The following is a 20,572-nucleotide window of genomic DNA, read 5'->3' on the forward strand; positions in this document are numbered from 1 at the left end:
GAACACATTACATCACCTGCAGCATTCAATTAACTAATAAGAATGTCATAAGGTCTCTGTTGCACTGTAAGATTTAGAAATGCTAAAAATGCCTGTTGAAATACTGAACTATATATAAAAGCATGCTTTCCATAACTGAATGATTTCACTGGCAGTTGAAACGTAAAAAAAAATTTTTTTATTGGAAAACAGACGCAACACATTGTTAGTAAAGAAATAATGCAAATGATCATTTCAGTCAGTAAATGGCATATACAGGAGAACCCTGGAAATACAGATTTTCAACGCAGTCTTTCACTCGTAGGAAATCGAAAATCAGAATCAGGAAAATCGCACAGAGAGAAATTCTTCCTAAAGTCCACCTTTATGTCTCTAAAAGGTTTGAAAACCCAGAAATCTACCCAGATACTAAACAGAGCACAGATGCAGACAGGGCCTGTATTATAATAAATTAAAATATGGATAAAAACTGCCCTGCAGTTGCAATAAGATCATTGAACTTTTACACAAAAATTTAACTAGTTTAAAATCCTTTGGTTGGAAAGTTGAAATTATTAATTAGTCTGATTGTAGACAGTACATTTATAAAAAATAAAAAATAAGCCAACATTACTGACATCACTATCCACTTTTCTCTACATGCTCAAGTTCACACTACGTTCCTCATTATCAAATACACAGATGTATTTACTGTTATTCATACACAGACTAACTTTCAACAACACAAATGTCCTTTATGTTGGGTTTCCTGAAAGGATTGCACTTACTCTTACCACTTATTTCACCATAACGTCTCATAGTGTTAACTGTACTCAAAAGCTTAATCAAGTAACTACATGATTCTTTCTATTCATTTTTTTTTTTTTTTAAATCGGATAAATATTTTTTTTGCTGTCCAGCAACAAAGCACAGAGCTTTGAAATTGAGCCTGTGAGATTTCAAGCCTTCCTATTGTGTGTTTTTTTTTTTTGTTTTTTTTTTAGTCTTTCTTTAGTGAAAAGAGGACATGTCTTTTATTGAATGAGCTGACATATCAGTTATTTATCGGAGGCCCTCTCTTTATCATCAGAGCCTGGGTGGGGGGCGAGACGGAGGGGGTCCTGGGGGACCAGGGGGTGCCCGGCTGGGTGGCGGACCTGGAGGGGGTGCGCGGGAGGGCGGTGTGGTGCAGGAGGGCGGTGTGGTGCAGGAGGGCGGTGTGGTGCGGGGCCCTCTTGATGGAGGCTTCGTACGGGGGACGGAGTTGGAGACCAGAGGTCGCTGTTCAGCAGGCGGAGGAGGAGGGGGAGGGGGAGGGGAGGGAGAGTGATACGTGCGAGGAGGGGCATGGTTGTTTGGGGTGGAATCTCCGTCTTTGACCCGCTGGAAATTAATACACCGACCCTGCGAGGCACACAAATAGACAAAGATTAAACCTCAACGTCACCATTTCAGTGCAGAATTGAAATTGAAAAACCAATGTGTCCAAGATCCACCAGCCAGAATGATTTGTGTGAGGCTCTGCCCAGCTTTGCTGACAGAAGCGTGTGTGTTCAAGGCCCCCGGATGGTGCACAGAGCTGCTTCTGTCCTCTGTCCACACCTGCACTACAATAGCTGTGATGCTTGTAAAGACAGGCCCTGATAAAGTTATCACACAGGCACGGCTCTCGCAGCGTGCAGCTTTTCCCCATTTCCCCTCCTCTTCTGAAGGAACGTCTGCTTTGACTTTTTCTTGGTGCAGAACAGAAAGTGGTTTATGTCTCTTCATGTGCTTGACTTGAAGGAATGCAAAGGGCGGATTTCAATATCCCCACAATAGTTAACGGAAGCCCCTCAGCGTTTAACATAATTTACAAGTCTGGGAGAATGGAACGCTTCTCGTATTGTCCTCATTGATGGTTTTCCTCTGTGATGCCTGCGTAGCATCCTACTACAGCCACACACACACACACACAGTCAGTGTGTGTGAAGGATGTAGAGTAGGTCTCTGTGTCACGGACCCTTGGTGGTCTGATTATAACACCTTATTAAACAGAGAGGCCCTAAAGTCACTCAGGGGCCATTAAGAGGATCCCAGCAGCAGTAGCTTTGTGACTGAGGGGGCCCATTGTGCGTTTGTGTGTGTGTGTGTATAAGAGGGGTGCGTAATTGATTGAGGGCGGCCCGGTTGGGGGGGGGGTGACTGCTTCGGCCTTGTCGCAGGGCCGCAGTGAAAAGGCCAGTTTGTGAGCAGCAGAGCAGCAGCACAACACCAGAGAGAGCATATGGACACAATGAGAACACAAGCTCATGAATATGAGTGTGTTTGTGTGTGACTGTAACCATGCCTCCACCGGAACATATGGCCTGAATGAAACCTCAGCCTCATGAATAACAGAAAGAGAGGAAGAGAAAGGTTGAAATCAGCATTTCTCCACCTTTAAGAAGATGATATGTGCACGAGTGAGTCATGCGAGTCAGTCTCCCTGTATGCTCCTTTGGCTGCAATTTCTGTCTCGGCCTTTTTCCCCTTTCTTGGCAGTTGTTTAGTTCAGACCCTCAACTCCTTCTCCGGAGAAAAACAAACCCCTTAAAACACCTCCAGCATCCTCTGTCGGGCGTCCTTCTGAGCTAAGACCTTACCCTTCCCTCGCAACGCATGATTGTTTGTGGGCGTTTGCCGATGCACATTTGTTGCCATTACAGTAAAGAAAATGGGAGGAAAAAAAAAAAAAGTGTAGACGCACATCTGACTTGACAGCGCTGCCTGTCACCTCACATGACATTACAGCAATTCGATCACATGAGGAGAAGGCTCCATGTGCAAGAGTTCATGCGCTTTAAAGACAGATTAGGCTTTAGTTAGTAATGCCAGTGTCTTAAATTTCTTCCTTCGTACCGCTGGAGGGAAGCAGAGTTCTGACGGCGGTGCATTTTAAAAAAAAACGACACATCCAAGATTCAACCCTAACATGGGCACCATAGGCACGACATGTTCCAAATGCCTGATCTTACTTCTGCACCGACTTGTATTGTGCAGTCACTCTACAAGACATAGGAGGTAACTGTGACGATTTATTTATTTTTTACTCGTAAACCCACACATGCATTGATTTCTTTTTTGCAGCTAAGTGAAAATGTCATGAATTTATAAGTAGCTGAACTGGCCACAAACTTTCCACACGTCACCCGGCAACTGCAAAACTGCCCTCCTGAAACCAAGTAAGCCCAGCTGGGAAACGCCGCTAATGGAGGCCATGCTGTAAACACTTTGGGCTGGAATGTCTGTCTGTCGAAGAGATAAGCCTCTATGGTGTCTAGGTACCGCAAAACTATTGTGTACAGTTATAACGCACCGTAAAATATATAGAGATATTCCTCAAGATGGAGAAGCTGATTATTTTTGTTGAAGTGATCCTTGAAGTGTTGGGGTGTAAGGGAGAAGGAGGTGAAGGAGGGGAGGTGCTCGTTCGTCTGTCCCTTCGTGCCGCTGGAGGTAAGCAGAGTTCTGGTGGCGGTGGATTTAAAAAAAACAAAAAAAAAAAACAGCGCCTCCGAGACTCAACTTTAACGTGGGCACCATAGGCACGACACGTTCCAAATGCCTGAACTTATTTCTGCACTGACTGCCTTGTATCGTGCAGTCACTCTACGAGACAAAGGAGGTAGTTGACAAATTGTAATTTTTTTTTTACACATGCATTGATTTCTTTTTTGCAGCTAAGTGAAAATGTCATAAATTTATAAGTAGCTGAATCGGCCACAAACTTTCCAACCGGCAACTGCAAAACTACCCTTCTGAAAACAAGTAAACCCAGCTGGGAAACACTGCTCTGCTCATGGAGGCCGTGCTGTAAACAGTTTAGGCTGGAATGTCCGTCCGTCGAAGAGATAAGTCTCTATGATATCTAGACTTCCAGTGAAACTATTACAGATGTTGTTTATGGTTAACGCACTGTAAAATATAAAGATATTCCTCAAGATGGAGAAACTAATAATCATGTTGAAGTGATCCTTGAAGTGGTGGGGTGTAAGGGAGAAGGGGGTGAAGGAGGAGGAGGGGAGGTGCTCGTTCGTCTGTGGACGGAGGACGGAGGGCTGGTGGCCGCCCTCTGGTCTGGTCTGGCCTGGCCTGGCCTGCGCCGTGTGACGGAGCCATCAGTGTCATCCGGCCGGGATGACAAAAGAAGGGGAATCTCGCCTGTCACAATATGGCTCGTGGCCTTTCAACTCCCCCATCTGTTTGTGTGACGCTCACTCTGGAGAGCTGACACGCGTTACAGTTACACATGCACGACGCGCACACACAGTAGGGATGAGATGCAAAGAGGGAGCGTGGCAGAAACTGGCAGCCGGCTGATGGCCGTTTGCAGAGGCAGTGAAGTAGGAGTAATGTGGGGAGAAAGCAGGACGAGCGCCTCCTGAGCTGCTGCTGCTGCTTAACAAGCCCCATTGGGGTCTGATCCTTGCTAGTTATCGCTGCACTGTTTGCCACCTTGCCTTGCTGGGCTTTTTGTAATCTAGTTTATTGCTGCTGCATTACTGCTGAGAGGATTTTGCTCTGAATTTCCATCCGAGCCGGGCTTTGTCACTTAAGAGAAGACACTGCTGTCGTTCATGTCCGATATGGCCGTTACCGCAAATTCTAAACAACTATCCTCCTAGGAACAAAAGTGGATTTATTTATTTTTTCTCTCTTCATTTCCCTCCGTGTGAGGAGCAGTGTTTTATTTTCCTCAGTTAATGGTGCGTGAAGGGAGCTGAGGGGGTCATTGTTGAGGGGGTCCGTGAACCACAGCCCCACAGAAAGTGAATGACAAAGACTAAAAACTTCTGCCTCAACAGAGATTCATTGTTCCGCTTACAAAAGGAAAAAGAAAAAAAAAAGATGGAAAGAAGGGATAAAAACCACTGATGGTGAGCACATTTATAGACTTCAGATACAGTAGACGCTCACACTGTTGCACAGTAAAGATGAATCATGCCATTCAGGGAACAAATCAATAAATTGTACTGAGATATGGCATCCGCTGTGAGAGGTGACAATGAAACCGTTTACTACGGAGCAGATGTTTCGCCATGACAACCAGTGTGATGGTGAAAACACGTCTTTGGGGTGATGAGATGCCGTTCACAGGGTCAAGGTTAGATAACAGGGGCCACTATGCTCTCCCTCTCTCTCTCTCTCTCTTCCTCTGTCACACACACTTGGAAGGGACGCCGGTGATGCTGTGATTTAGGACTCTGCAGCAACGTTGCAGTGAAACCGCGTTTGAGTAAGTAAGAAAGAAAACCTAGTCCATGAAATTCAGAATGACACAGTAGCGCATGAAATTATGGAGCAAAGGGTGTAACGTGCAATTTGGAGACATGACGGAGAGCCAGTCATTTTCTGGCAGTTGCAGGGAAAAGTACAGAAGCACAAAAGTACAGTGCTCCCTGTGTGTGAACAATCGCAGCTTTGACGACGCGAGCGGTATCAGTAACTCATTGACCCGCTGTGAATGTGTGTGTCAGTGTGTGTGTGTGTGCAGAAAATACGAACTGAGCTGCTGTGTTAAAGATCTCCCTGTACTTCCCTGCTGTTCACTGACACTCCTCTTTGTGCAGTGTGACTGACAGAAGTAGGATGCAGATGCTCGAATTGTACACAACCAAGACAGAAAACATTCTGTACCAGCTAACCGGCTATTAAAAAGCTTTTAAGTGGTTGGTGGCCACAGAAGTAATCCCTCAAATGACTCATAATTGCCTTTAGTTATAGTATCGTGTAAGTAATTTTTTTTATATATATACTTTGGCAGCAGATAAAGGTGAAACGTGTCCAGGCAGGCTCACCTGATCTCCAGGCTGTGGTCTCATCAGAGATACCTGGTCGTAGCCTCTCCTGAACAGAGCCCACAGAGCATCTAGCTTCCCCTGGAGGGCCGGAAACAACAAAAACACAATCTTGAAGTTATGGTGCAGGACACATCTAACAAACATTTGTTGCATTCAAGACGCGGCTAGAGGTAGCTCCTGTATTTGGATGGATTTTTAAATCAACATTCCTGCACTGGTGTATTGGTAAAAGCAATGTGTTTTAGGTCTGGGAGTATGGCAAAGAAACCTACGAAGCGTAGAAGAAACATTATTGATGCTTCAGATAAAAGAAAGAAAGAAACTGCATTCTTTGGACAGGTGTTGCCTTGCTTGGATAGGCTGGTATTTGAAGAATATTGTTCTCAAAGGCTAACCTGAATGGGTGTGTACCACCTCCTCTGCTGCGGGGCCCGACGAGGAGGTTTTCGAGGCTTGGGCTCGTAAGGTTCAAACTCCTGCTCGGGCATCTTCACAACCGCGTTTTTAGGTTTGTCCAGCTTGGCACCTTCCTCCGTGGATCCTTTCTCTCCCCATCGCACCTAGGAATTATAACGGAAGAAAAAACACAACTGAAACACGTGTTCTGTTTTTATGTTCTGCAAATGATTGTTTTTTTTAGAGTTGTGTTTGTACCTCCATGCGTTTGATGCCTCCCACTCCTCTTCCTCCGTAATATGAAGCGTCCACTGTGGGCCACCGCTTCTTGGGCATCCCATCCTCGTCGTCTGAATCCTGTGAGTGAGACCTCAGTCAAGACGCAGCTGATATTCCTTAGTGTACCACTATTATTAAGAACCAGCTCGACTGTATTAACTGTCACAATATGTCATATTGATTTAATTCCTGTGTCCTTTTATGTCGCCGGTGACTTACTGGCTCTGGAGGCGGAGGTGGTGGAGGTTCTTTGATCACCTGAAAAATTACACAATCAATATGAGCTAAACAAGCGTGGAATCGCGTATAAATCTCCTCTTTCTGACACACTTCAGTGTAGTCTTACCACAGTGCAGCAGAGAGGCCAGAACCACCACATCAGCAGCAGAGCCAACAGCAGGAACACCACCAGCAACGATATTAGCACTATGGTGCCGTCATACTGCAAACAAACACAGAATGACGGGATAAAGGTTAAACAGTGCTAAAACAAAGGAGACGGGGCGGAAAGGGGGAAAAAATGAAAAGCGAAAGTACTCACAGCCTCCTCTGATGACAGACACAACAGAGGAGACCTCCGAGAGGAAGGAGAGAAGAAGATAAGAGAACTGAGAGAAAATAAGAAAGTTGAAAGAAAGTTTATTCAAACAAGGCAGCATGCCAGAGAGAAACATTATCATGGAGAAAGTGAGGAGTATACATACAGGATCATGTACTCACACATTCAGTGGTGGTGATGTGAACAGAGCTGGTGATGTAGGAGAGGCCTTCGTTCATGCTCACCTGCAGGTAGATCACCCTGAAACACAAACCAGGGGCTGAACACCTGACACAGAAGTGCACCTGCATGTACGGACGCATTCATGGCCTTGTTTCGGCTACTGTACAAGCTTGCCCTAGGTGTAAAAATACATTCCTCCATCCACCTACTTTGTCCATACTAGTTGGTGCCGTGTAAGCGCATAAATATGCTGACAAAGCCTGAAAGCTGAGGCTTCTGAAGAGGTCAGGGAATTCTCCACCCACAGAAGGAATCTCTTAGATCAGACCCGGACATATAACATTGCTTCTGTCTGTCCAGTGTTCATTGCAAATATGTACAAATGAACAAAAACATAAAAGCCAGGATGAAGAGATGGAGGGAAAAACAAATTTTTGTTGGTAAAATGACAGAAAGTAGGGACAAGAACAGCAAACTTTTTAGTTGACAGCTTATTCATGAAGCTCTAAAGAAATCTGAACAAAGGCAACACATGTGGGCTGAATAGGCCACTGAGGGTGTAAGTAGAAATGCTGGACTGTACTTATAGATTTGGAGAGAGAATGGGAGAAAGACTTCTTGTTCTGTTCTGATGGTTTCAGGCGATAGACACAAGGGGGGCATTGAGCTTTGGGAGTGGATATGAGGAGGGGGTGGCAAGGCGGAGGTCACTTCTTGGTGGTGGTGGGAGGGCAACATAGAGGAGAGGAGAGGAAACAGAGGGTGGGGGATGGTAGGAGGAAGGCTTTTTTCCTGTTCTACATCCCTTCAGCACTGGCCCTCCCTTCTGAGACCCCCTCTACACTTCGTCAATCGCTGACTCTGTCTTCAGCCCCCTCTTGTATGAAGCCCGTCTCCTAACTCGTGCTGACACTGACTTGGGAGAAGGAAACCGGCGGTGCAGGTGCCACCAATCTTTTCTTCCACTTCTTCCTTCCCTCCCTTCTCTGTCCCCCTTCCCCGTCATGTGGTCAGCCCCTTCTTTCTGGCAGGCAGGGGGACGTGGTGCTATCAGCTCCACTCTGACAGAGACATCTCAGGTCCTATCAATCATCAATCTGCCCACTATATATGTCTTTGCCCCGTGTGTGTGTGTGTGTGTGTGTGAAAACAGGAGGGGGAAGCTGCATCCGGAAGGTTCCCAGTCAACACAGATTTGTGTGACGGCAGCTTCAGTGACTTCATTTTATGCGACAATGCGACTCGGGTGAAACAGGAGGTGAGTGAGGGTCTTTGGGGTTTGGGTGAAGAGGTGATGCTGGGAGCTGGAGACCCCAGGAACTCATACATAGACTGAACCCCTGAACAGGAAGCAGTTCCCCTTATAATGTGACCTGACATGTTAGGGCGATTTTAGTTCTGCATCTAGTGATTATTTCCATTATTGATCCTGTCTGGTCTATGAAAAGACAGAAAGAGTGGGAAATATGATTTACTACTTCGATCTAATCTGTTTAAATCTTCACGCACGGACAAGTTCAGCCTTCTTTCTAGCTGTGGCTGGTTGTTATCAACTTATTCACCCAATAGCTCATGCTTGGATTGACGCTACTGAGCCTGAAAATTGTGCCAATCAAAGGGAGGATTCTGTTAAGAGGGCTAAAAATAGCACAAATATTTTTGTGACACCTGTCCAGCTTTCACAGAGTCGCTTCTCTACATATTTTAACATCTGCACTGCAGCACAGAACTCGTCGGCCAGCTGTTGGGCTCCTCTCTGGGCCCTTCAGCCATTCACAGCTGACTTCCTCTTAAGCAGCACTCAGGGTGTTAAGCCAGTGCTGACTCTGCTCTAATGGGCCTCTGCTACATGGCAGGACGCCTCCTTCAGGCATCGCTGCAGTGTGTAATGATGCTCCACGTTTTCGCTGCTCTCGGGAGGAGCAGCTCCACCTGCCACGAAGCCGCGCCGGAGAGATCAGACACTGAAGACACCAGATATTTACTGGATCGTGCACTTTGTCGTTTATGTTCTGTCATTATATGAAACCGCAGATGATTATGTGTCAGTTATATGTGCCACTTTTGGCAAAATGTGTGAAAGATATACACTATATTTTGACAGAATCTTAAATCTTACGCAGCCACATTGTATAAACATCTCTGAACAGTAGCTGCCGTACTTCCTCATGAAAGCAGGACTTTTCACTGGCGGACAAGGCGAGCTCAAATCGTGGTAAAAATCTGAGTGACAGAAACAAGACAGGCGATGACTGGGAGGTGTCTGAGGCCGCGGGCCTGAGTGTATAATTATGCACGGGACTGCAGGCGGTGGGGACGGGAAGGCTGCTGGGCCTCGCTTCTCTCTGAGCTCAGCCCACAGGATTGCTCTGTCTGCCCCGCAAGAAAAAATTCTGCTCCGAATCACCGGGAGCAAACCTGGATGCCCTGAGAGGAAACTTTACACTGCCCCGCTGACTCCGCTCACACTTTCTCTCTGCTAAAGTGTCAGGCAGATACTGGGAACATCGCACACACACACACACACACGCAGGGTTGTGAAGTCCTCTCAAGCAGGCTCTCATTAAGTCATGTTCCTGGGCTCTACTCCTGTTGTCCCCTTGTGATTGGTGTCTGGCTTCGTTAGCTGTGACAAACATTGATTGATCACAGACACACTATGACTTTGGCCTTAATTTGTTCAAGGACAGCAGTCTTCTGTGTCCACACCGAAACTTGGAGTGCAGCTGGCAAATATCTGCATTACAGCTGTACAGGGAGAGTTAGAGAAACAATCTGGGGGTGAGGGAACCGGGGAAGAGCTCCAAGAGGTGCACGGCTTACCTCCCCACTTCCTCTACGACAGGAGCAGGACACAGCAGGAAGGTATCCTCAATTCCAGCTGGCCTCTCGTCTGCACAGGGAAAGAAAGAAAATCACATTTTATGTATTAAAATTGTAGACATCTGCAGCAAATTCCATTTCCTTATTAAATGTTTCATGACGAATTAAACTGATGAGTTAATAAGCAAATTTTGTACGGACGCATATTTCTATTATTTTGACAATGCAATTCACTTTTGCATTTAATTCAGTCCAGTTCATCCAGCTACATCGTCATGAATGATAGTACAGTTGAGCCCTCACCTTTCTAAAGCTGTTTCCACATAAACCGAACATGATAACACTCATGAAAGAAGATTTTGTGCAGGACTGTTATATCAGAATACATTCATTTTCACTAGTGTACCTAATAGACTGGCAAATGAGTGTATATTCTAAATACAAACAAGTCAATAGCTTGCTTAAATAGCAATAGTCACAACCTCTGAATTCTTGTTTCTAATATTTAACAGAAATGTCTCTTTTTGCTTTACCAACATTTACATAATACTGCATGTCCTTAGTGTCTGTGTCCATGCAAGCGTGGTTGTGTGCATTTGCAGAACTCACCCACAGTGTGTGTATCATTCAGTTTGAAGCTGCAGAGGACCTGGTTGGTGTTTCTGGCGTGGAGAAAACCATTGCCTCTAACAACCACCTGGAAACTCTCTGAGACGAAAACAAAACAGAAATAATTAGCCACGAGCAGACTCATGCATAACTGTGGTATGACACATATTTTCAGCTGTACGTCAAAGTCATGAAGGATCAAAATCTATTTTTTGTTTTGGTTTGATGTAGAAGAAAATTTCCACTGTACAATTATGGTGTGCGCTGACGGCCATTCCCTCTCCTCTGATGTCCTCAGCTTGAGCAGCAGAAACTCATGCATGCCTCATTACTGCTTGTTTATATCTGTGTGCTTGCGCGTGTATGTGTGGAAAGGCCATAATATGCTTCAGTGGTGCTAATGCTAAAAGTGCTGCTATTCACAAATATCTGTGCAATAGCCAGAAGGTGTGTGTGTGTGTGTGTGTGTGTGTGTGTCTTTGACCTTTAGTTTCCCTCAGGCGCTGTTAAAGTGCACTGACAGAAGCTTGCCAGCATATGCTGGAGTGTCTATGTGGCTGCTACCCAGCATATGTTAAAGCGCGGGGAAAAAAACACTTGCTTAAAAACAAGCCTGGAGGGCTGACAACAGCACACTACTGTCAAAGTAGGTCTGACCTTACCTATGGCACCGTGGCATGGCATTAGCACATGTGTGCCTGCGTGCAGAAGTGTGTGCGCAAGGATAGATAATGCACCTATTTATGTGTGAAGTGCATTTATGTTTTTCTAGGAAATATGTTAGCATTTGCATGCCTTTCGATGCGTTAGATCGTGTCTTCTCTGGCTGTGCGCTGAGGTTTCCTCCAGCATTATCCTGGCTAACAGAAGTGAACATTTGCCACACCTTTAACATTTAAAGCTCCAGCGTGAAGATCACTGGATAAAAACATCACAGGCTGTGGGTGTATATGTGACAGTGTTTCTTTAAAAGGTCAGACGAGCTGCTACGAAAGCCGCAAACACAGATATGCACAAACTGAGGCCGAGCTGAGAGGAGAAAATAAACACCACTTTACAGATGCTGCAAGAATTCTGGAGAGTGCAACTTTGCGTTTGGAGGAGATCCACGAGGGCAAGTGGTGATGAGCGAGGCAGATCCGGTAAAGGGTGAGTTGCACATATTACACATATGATACAGATGCATATTAGTACACGCACAAAAAATAAATAAATAACTAAAACCTGCTCACACAGTCACCCAGCGGATCTCTGGCTCGTTGGCAGATTTTCACTGATTTGCAACATGCCAGTCACTGTCACTGCCTTGTCATTTCCTCTACTAGACGCAGATTCCGCATGCGGTTGCACACTCATTCACACAAGTACATCATTCACCAATTATCTCATTACAGACAGCCTAATCGTTTCACCATGCCTCATGTCTTCTTCCTGCTTTACTATAAAACACAACCACAAGTATTTGAAGAAAAACTACTATAGTATAATTATTCCTTATGCTCACTGCTTTTTGCTGCTCTAGCAGTCATCCCCCTTTCACACATTGTAACCATCAAATATGACACATCTATAATATTTCCAAGCAAAGAAATCCATTCCCAATATATCCTGTATTATTATATCTGATTGATTTCTAAAAGAAAAAAAAAACCCATCAGAAATATGATCATCTTCTGCACACACACAAAGGCTTGATGGGCTGAAAGGTCAGTGCTGTCACACACATGGTGGGCAGGGACTGGTGGTGCCCCGCTGACATGCACAACACATAATCTGCCTGCCTCTTTGTATGGCCACATGTTCATTTCCATCTACACCTGAATGTGTGACACGGATCAGATTTGTGCAAACGCGCGTCTGTGTGTGACCCTGTGTGTGTGTGTGTACGCGCGCGGAGAAAATGGGGTACGGCTTGTCCGAACCACGCCTCTTCAATCACGTTAGTGCGAAAGGACGTTGAAGGGCAGGGAGGGGCAAGGGAGGAAGGGACGACGGGGAGAAAAGGGTCAGACGTTAATGAAAGCAGCAATCTCTCCTGTCATGTTAGATCTAAGGCCTAACTCTCGCCCTCCTCGAGTGTGTGCGTGTGCGAGGGGAATCGGTGCTGTCACGTCTGATAGTGTGGCCCAACGTTCACTGTCCAGTCTGATGGCCTGTTTGCAGGCGGCTCGGTCTGGTCACTTCACATCAGTGTGAGGGACGTGTGTACATGTGCTTGAAGATGTGTGTGTGTGTGTGTTGGCTGACTAAAGATCTCCTAAATGTGTGTGTGTGTGTTGTGTAAAGCATGTACGATATGGTATGTGACTGTCTGCATGCAGGCAGAGAGAAAGAGAAAGACTGTCACAAAATATATGTAGTATGTCAGTATGGATGTGCGTCAGGACAACAGATAGGAGTGGGTAGGAGAGTCTTGCAAAGTCCTGCTAAATCACAACGTCTGCTTTGTAATCACTTAATTTCACTCAAGAATCTGAGGTCAGAGCAGAAGAGGCGGTTAATCTCCAAAGTGCAATGCTTTAAGCGTTTCATAAGCTTAATATATAAGCTTTGGATATCTGAGACTTGTATATTATTCATACACATATCACAAAACAAAGGCAGACAAAGTGCAGTCTAAGTATGTGTGCATATTATAATCTTCATTAATTAGGCCAGAATCCAGCCTCGGTCAGAGCGGGTCCCTGGTTTCTTAGTTCACTGACCATTAGGCCGTTCATCAATCGAATAATAAATGAGCTGTTGGAGGGCATTTGGGCAAATGTCGAGTGACACACACTCAGTCTTTGGCAAGAGCCCAGAGACTGTAATTATTACATGAGGAAAACTGTATTTTTTTTCTTCTTCCTCATTTTGTCCTTTTAGGGCAACGGTCTGAATCCTCTCCTCTCTTCTCTCCATATCCTTCCCCATCCTTCATATCCCATAATAGATCTAATCTCCACTGGTTGTCCTGGTAGCAGGGCTGCAAATGCACTCTCTTAAGTGAGTCCTAATAAGGTCATGTCAAAGCTCGTCCATCCTGCCAGTTACTCATAAAGGCTCTCTCTCCCTCAGCATCACTTAGTGCTTCTCTTGGCCTCTTCCTTCTTTAAACATGTTGTGCAGAAGCAGAAGAGCTGGACGTGGTAGAAGCGGTGAGGGAGGGGACCACTCTAAACAACCCAAATGGCTACTTGGCATATACGATGTGGCAAACTAGGCCAGAGATGCAGCCATGCTTAAAGGTTCATGGCTAATTCCTCTGACCAACACCCCCCCCCCTCCCGCCCTCTGCCTTTTTTTTTTCTTTTTTTTTTTCCTTTTGCACACATGCTGTGCTGAAGCGCCTATTCTAATTTCCCCCGGCCGTGAATGACAATACGCTCTCTGTCACTCTACGCTCATAAGCGTCCATGCGATTACTCAACCTCGTGTTCCACTCCGGGGGCTTTTTAGAGGACTGTCATCTGAAACGGTCGCACACCGCGGCCGCCCAGTGTCTTAGCAAGGAAGGAAGTCAAGCCCTCGCTCCTCACACCTCTTACCTCCTGCGCACACGCTGGACGGCTCGGCTGCTAGAATCTCGATGCAGGACTTCTTGATGATCTGAGAGTGGGAGAGGGGAAACAAAAATCCCACAGTCATGACATAATTCAATAACGTAATGTGCTTTTATTGCTCTCTGCGTGTGGGTGGGTGCGTATTTATATGACATGCATGTGGTCTGTGTGTGCCATACCGAGTCGATGATTCCCCTGAGGGCTTGGAAGCCTCCCCATACAGGAAACACGTGTTCCAGGGTGTCTGCAATAGTTGCGAGCTAGAAAAATATACAGCCTCAGAAAAAAGAGATATATTTGTTGTTTTTTTTTAATGTATTTGCAGTATTTTCAGTATCCTCCTGTGGATCCTACCTGGGTCTGGTTGAAATCTTTGACCCCTACACAGTAAACAATGGCTCCCATAGACCTGGCCCTCTGAGCCTGCAAGAGAAGAACAAATAAATGAAAATGCAGTGACCTTAAAAGGGACTCTTTGTTTTCTCATTGACAATATACACCCTCCCAAAAACACTTTCTCAGACTCAGGAGCTGCGTACGTAATGAAAAAGACATTAGTTCTGATGTAGCTGAAGGTGCATTGTGTTTGTTGAGTACTGTTTAACCGCATTAGCCATTATGTGCAGTTGTGAAACATGTCTAGAAATGAAAAAATATCCCATGAACTGAATTAAATCCACTGCGTCAATCAAAACAAATGTTAAAACTGCAAGGAAAACCGTTAAAAAGAGCAGCCGTGACGACTTAAATACAACCTACAGCACAAACAAGTGTTTGCTGAGGTGTTCACACTATTTTGTCAAACCCTCTCTCAAAAGTCTTCTACTTGATGACATGCCAACTTACCTCCCGCTGTGCCGTGTCAAACTGCCACTCATTCAGTTCTCCATCAGTCAGAGCGATGATAACACTAGCAGTCCCTGCAAAAAAAAAACAAAAAAACACAAATTTCACGTTTCCCGAAATGTTGAACAGCAACGCAATGAGCGTATGGGATGCAGCTTACCGTGCCTCTCCTGATATATCTGCGCGTTGGCCTGCAATCGTAAAAATGGCGTTAGAAAAGTTTCTCCAAAGCTGTCAACTTAAGTGAAAAGTATAGTTTAAGATTATACAAGAGTCGGCACAGGTGCTTATAATTCAAAAGAGCTGATGTGCTGCAAAACTTGCCAACATATATGGCAAGGATTAGCACACATTAGCTTTGGACAGACTGACTGTTTTACTGCCAATAACGTTCCTCAAAAAGGAACCTTCCTGCACTTGTCTGGATTAACCCATACCTAGAATTTAGGCATCTGGAAATTTTGTTGCATATCAAAACATTTGAACAGTGTGTAAGTTTGAAGCTTAACTTTAAAATGCCTTGCTTAAATCCTTAGCGCTGCACTTTCAAGAAGCAGCAAGCGGTTAATGTTCTGAGCTACTCCTCACAGTCGTCTAATTGGTTCTGGTTCCGGCTGCCAGGTTCAATTAATCCTCAGTGGATATTTTCTGGAACGAATTCTCATAGTGAAGACTTAGCCAGTGTGTTGGGCCCTTAAACTCAGCCTTACCATCTCCAGGCCTAGATTCATATACGTGTCTCCTCCAGGGACAACCTTCTTCAGAGCTCTTAATCCTCCAGTGATGGCATCCCTGTGGGTTAAACAGACGAACAGCCTGATAAAATCTGCTGAAAGAAAAGCTGCTCTTCAGAAAATAGAGAGAGGGAGGTTTTTTTGGGGGGGGGGCTCAAGCACTATCCAGTGTCAGTCCTCAGTGGACTGAATGGATTGCTTTGTATTTGTAGGTTCACTAAAGCTGGATGAAATTTGCATGCAATTAAATCTGTTCAGGAAAAGAACGATTTCTGAAAGGTTTACAAAATCAGCGACATAAACACAGAAGGCACAAATCATTGGCCGAGGTGAAGCCGTTACCTGTTCTCAGTCAGTCTCATGATGATATTTCCTCGCGTGGAGAAGACTATGAAGGACATTCTCAGCATGGGGCTGCAAACGCAAAGTTGTTACTCATCAACACAGACCGAAGCAGATATGAATTAAACGTCCAATAACGCGAATGACTAATCCTTGCTTGTACCTTATAAACTTTTCGGCCAGCTGCTCCACAAAGGAGTAAATTTCGTCCCAGTGATACTTCACGCTTCCAGATCTGAAATATAACACACACAAAAGATTGAAGGTGCCACCACCCCAAAAAAAGAGCAGAATTTTTTTTAGTTTTTACTATTTATGGGGGTACGTAGAAACACGTATTTATTATTTCAGGATAATGGTAAGAGTTTGTCCAGAGCTTTCGTCGGGTCAGTCGGTCACATTCCATTTCTTCGGACTGTAACCCGTCAGCTATGAGCGGCTGGTTAGCCTGCTACATGCCGCTGTGTACATCACAGTCTCCTTAATGAAACCCAGTCCCACGAGGCAGCTAATGGGGGGCTAATTGGTGCTGGGCCAGAGGGTTGAGGTTAGACAGGGACAGATGTAACAGTCTGCCTCTAGCAGCGACCATGCAGCAGGCAGCTGGCCTGTGTGTATGGTATTGCGTGAGTGTGTGTGTGTGTGTGAAAGAGAGGGGGAACAGATGGTCTCGCTGAGCACGGCCAGCCTAACAACAGGTTGGGGATCCACCGAGTAAAAAGGCTGTGACATGAACAACAGAGGGACCTAGAAGTGACACTCGGCAGGGTGTAAACGTGCGAGTGTCTATTGAAGGATCAAGGAGCTTATACAGCAAACTCTGTTAAGGGCAGGGCTCTCTCTGTGCAAGCACAACAGGGTCCTACTCAAAGTGAAAGTTTGAGCTGTTTGCATTTACGAGTTCTCCTCCTGTCACCCATTTCGCCAGTCTCTTCCTGTGACACTTATCGTCTTCGCTGGAAGTGAGAAGGTTTCAGATTAAGGAGGAGCTTCCTGCTGGGAGGAGAACTTCCTACTCTGATGAAAAAATCTAAATCTTAAAATCCACTGTGTCCACTGACACACCAAGATAAGTTAGATTTAATCCAGGCTGCAGGACAGAAAATGAATGAATGGTGTTGCATGTGTTGTATTCATCAAACTGAGACTGATGCAAAGGACCCTGGCTAAGTGCTATGAGTTTGCATGTTCTCCCTGTCCCTGCATGCGTTTTCTCATGCACGTTAGGTTAACAGGTGATTCTAAATTGGCCGTAGGTGTGCAGGTGCTGGATGTGTGAACACTTGAATGTTTGTCTTTCGGTGCTAGCCCTATGACAGACTTGTTGCAACCTGTCAAAGGTGTACCCCTCGTCCTCCTAACGCTAGCTCGAAATAGGCTTCATGACAAGCTGCAATAATGATAAAGCAAATAACGGACAATAGTTTTTATTGTAGATTAAAAATCAGTTAAGTCAATCGTTATACATCATGCATCTGCCAGATCTAGCTTATTGCAGTTTTGGTATTTCCTGAACAATTTGGAGACGTAACCCTGGCATCTCTTTGGGGACTGTGAATCCTATGAAAATCTAAATGCGTTTTCTAAAATTTAATTTAAATAACAGATATTTCTATAAACTGCAACAGTGAATAATCTGTAATAAAAATAATTGCTCATCATGTGTTAGACATTAGGAAAATTCGCATTTCCAGCACACGAGTTAAGCATTCAAAGTCAACTGATGTACTGAAAAGAACTGAAATTATGCTATAATTTCAGCTATTAGTCTCGAGTCTTCTACCTGCAATACTAGGTTACGAAATAATGGCCAAATCTGTTCTCGCTGGCAATATTTGCCCTCCAAAGTGAAAAGAAATCTCCCAGCCTCAAGACACGACACCTATTATTCCATTTGTGGGCAACCAGACCGAGGGGAAAAATGCAGCCTGGTATTCGGCGCGGGTCAGACACAGAGTGCAGGAATGTGGGGAGCTGATTTTTAATGTTCGTTCTGCGTCTGCTGAGATGCTTCCAGCGGATTGCGTGCATGCAACATAACCTCCTGGATAGAGCCGCCAAAGCCAAACATGCGAGTAAGACAAACACTGATGAGGCGATGTCTAGTTTAGACACGTAAAAGCATCCCTTATGCACGATTTCGCCGTGCTCTCTCTCACCGGAACAGTAGATTAGGTCACAGAGTGGCATTTAAGATCTGCAAAACAGCCAACAAGGCAGTGCTATCTCAGGAGAAAGATCAGCAGCTTCCTGAAGGCCTGCTCAAGCTTGCAGGTCCAGACAGTCAAACAAACAGAGGCGTACCAGAGGCCTGGCCATGCGTGACATGCCACGCTCCCCAGGCTCCTCCTAAACTTTTTGAAGCAAAGGGTAAAGAGAAAAAAAATGTCTGACAGATGTTGCCGTGGACATCCGAAAGATCATCAAACATGTCGGGAAGTAAAATGTCACTCAAAGTGTACCTCACAGCTCAAAGGTGGTGAACGGAGGGCAGCTGAGGACATACAGAAGGCTTTTAGAAACTGTTACCTCAAATCAGTCAAATGTCACACACATACACCGCAGTGTTTAGCTGCCGCACCACAAAATTACTGCGTCCATTCTTTTAAAAACACAACATAACCTGTTTTTCTGCTACGCGAAAACCTCATGTTTTTCTCTTTTTCTCTGCTTGCTTAGCATGTTTTAACATGTCATTGTTCCGTGTGCAATGTGCACAATCTCACCTTTCAGATGCAGCCCAGATACGACAAACATGTCAATTACAACGTCTGAGCAGCCAGGGCCGAGGGCACCGAGACCACGCCATAACGGTGGCTGGAATATCGCTGACCATGGAAAATCTTACCATAAGGTTTGTTTAAGCTCTGAGGTGGCTTCATGCGCAGTCATGTAAAGGTCTTTTGAGGTGATTGTAAGTGCTGGCACAAAGATATCAAAAGACTCATCCGAAGTTTGCCTGAGAGTTGGTTTGAGGTCAGTAAAGGGTCGAAATAGGAGACGGTAATCAAAATGTCTGGGATTCACATCCCGGGACATCCGTTTGTCATTCTCAGTCGTTCACACTTCATTTCCTGTGAACCCTCGACTGACTCCCATCAAATGAAAACAAACAGGCTGGAGAAATGCTTTAGAAAAAAGGAAAAAGAAGAGAAACTGAGTCATTTTAGGATTTTATCAAAGTCGGCATTACTTTTCTAAAGTTGTACCACTGGAGCAGGGTATGCACTCCACCCAAAAAGATTTTTCATAACTTGGAAAGCCAGATTTTACAAATGGCTTATAAGGCATGCTAACATCTTAAGATGCAACTTAGAAACCATATTAAGAGGTGTTTGTTTTTGTTGTTTTTACACTTATATTCTAAAAGCAATGTAAAAAGAAAGGCTTGACTCAGATGAGATATCTTCAAGAAAATCCACAAAAGTCCACTTGCCTTTGTTTTTAAACCTACAATGACCTGGATGACTCAGAATGTCCTCTGACATCACATTTATAGTAAAATATAACTCGCTGCATAAAACAGTGCCAATTACACAGTAGACCCCGTCATTACATGGTCCAGGAGACAAAGGGCTCACGGTGTATGGGGACAACAATGGTTACCGGGGCCATGCAGCACCGCTGAGGGGCAGCTGTGTCCGCAGGCGTCATCAGCCTGAAACCCTATCCATCCTGCTCGCTCTGCCCACATCCCGTTGAGTAAAGCCCAGTGCATTTGCCTCACCACTTTGAACAGGACGAACATAAAAAGAATTCCCCAAATGTCCAGAATAACATCCTTAAAAAATATAAAGCTGCATACCTGTTCAGCTCAAAGACACTTAAAGAAATCAGCCCTGAGGGTTAAAAATTATTGTGGGTGTGTTGTCATTCCATGAGCACGTTTTAGGAAACAATTTATAATGCAACAAAAAAGTTTGATAAAATGTGAATTTCAGACTTTACAAGCTCATGTGGTGTTTTTATTTTACTAAATCGTTACAACAGGACGTTCAACTGATGCGCTCCGCGTTTCCATACAACCAGTCGGTTGCATGGCAATGCGCAGCCACCAGAAAGTAACAAAGCCATAAATAATATCGGAGACTCACTTGTCCAGAACAAAATAGAGGTCGAAGGCGCCTTGACAGGACCTCTCCTCCTCCTCCTCCGCCTCCGCCTGTTGCTCTCCCTGCAACACTCCTTTCACCCGGACATCGAGAAAGAAAAATCCAAGCAAAGCCAGGGCGAGGAACATGCGAGCCTGTGTCCTCGCCATCTTTCCCGGTTGCTGCTGACTACTCCAACACTGCGACAGCTAAATTTCTTACCATTTCCACCTATCATGTGTTTCTGAGCGGACCGTGTGCATGTACCGCTCCGTTTTCTGGCGTCGTGGTGTCGTGTCTCTTTTATGTTGAGCGCATTCAGCCCGCAAGAGCCTCGTTCAGCTCAAAGCCGGGGCTCTCCAAGTCTTCTCTTTGGGCTGAGAGAAAA

The 20,572-nt window shown here is 45.1% G+C and overlaps 1 protein-coding gene across 1 annotated transcript; it reads right to left on the bottom strand.

Moving 5' to 3' along the window:
• Window positions 1–163: 163 nt before the first annotated feature.
• On the bottom strand, window positions 164–20,553 carry antxr1d (ANTXR cell adhesion molecule 1d). Its single transcript, XM_084562424.1, has 18 exons — window positions 20,188–20,553; window positions 16,257–16,328; window positions 16,094–16,165; window positions 15,728–15,809; window positions 15,178–15,208; window positions 15,018–15,091; window positions 14,526–14,594; window positions 14,351–14,431; window positions 14,157–14,217; window positions 10,630–10,728; window positions 10,021–10,090; window positions 7,197–7,275; window positions 6,823–6,918; window positions 6,696–6,734; window positions 6,456–6,554; window positions 6,197–6,361; window positions 5,799–5,879; window positions 164–1,383 (listed from the first exon to the last, which is right to left on the bottom strand). Exons 1-18 carry the CDS (start codon window positions 20,352–20,354, stop codon window positions 1,066–1,068), a joined length of 1,755 nt encoding a protein of 584 aa, XP_084418550.1. The 5' UTR covers window positions 20,355–20,553; the 3' UTR covers window positions 164–1,065.
• Between the last annotated feature and the right edge of the window lie 19 nt (window positions 20,554–20,572).

The sequence above is a fragment of the Chelon labrosus genome (genome assembly GCF_963514085.1).
Source record: "Chelon labrosus genome assembly, chromosome: 15".
NCBI lineage: Eukaryota > Metazoa > Chordata > Actinopteri > Mugiliformes > Mugilidae > Chelon > Chelon labrosus.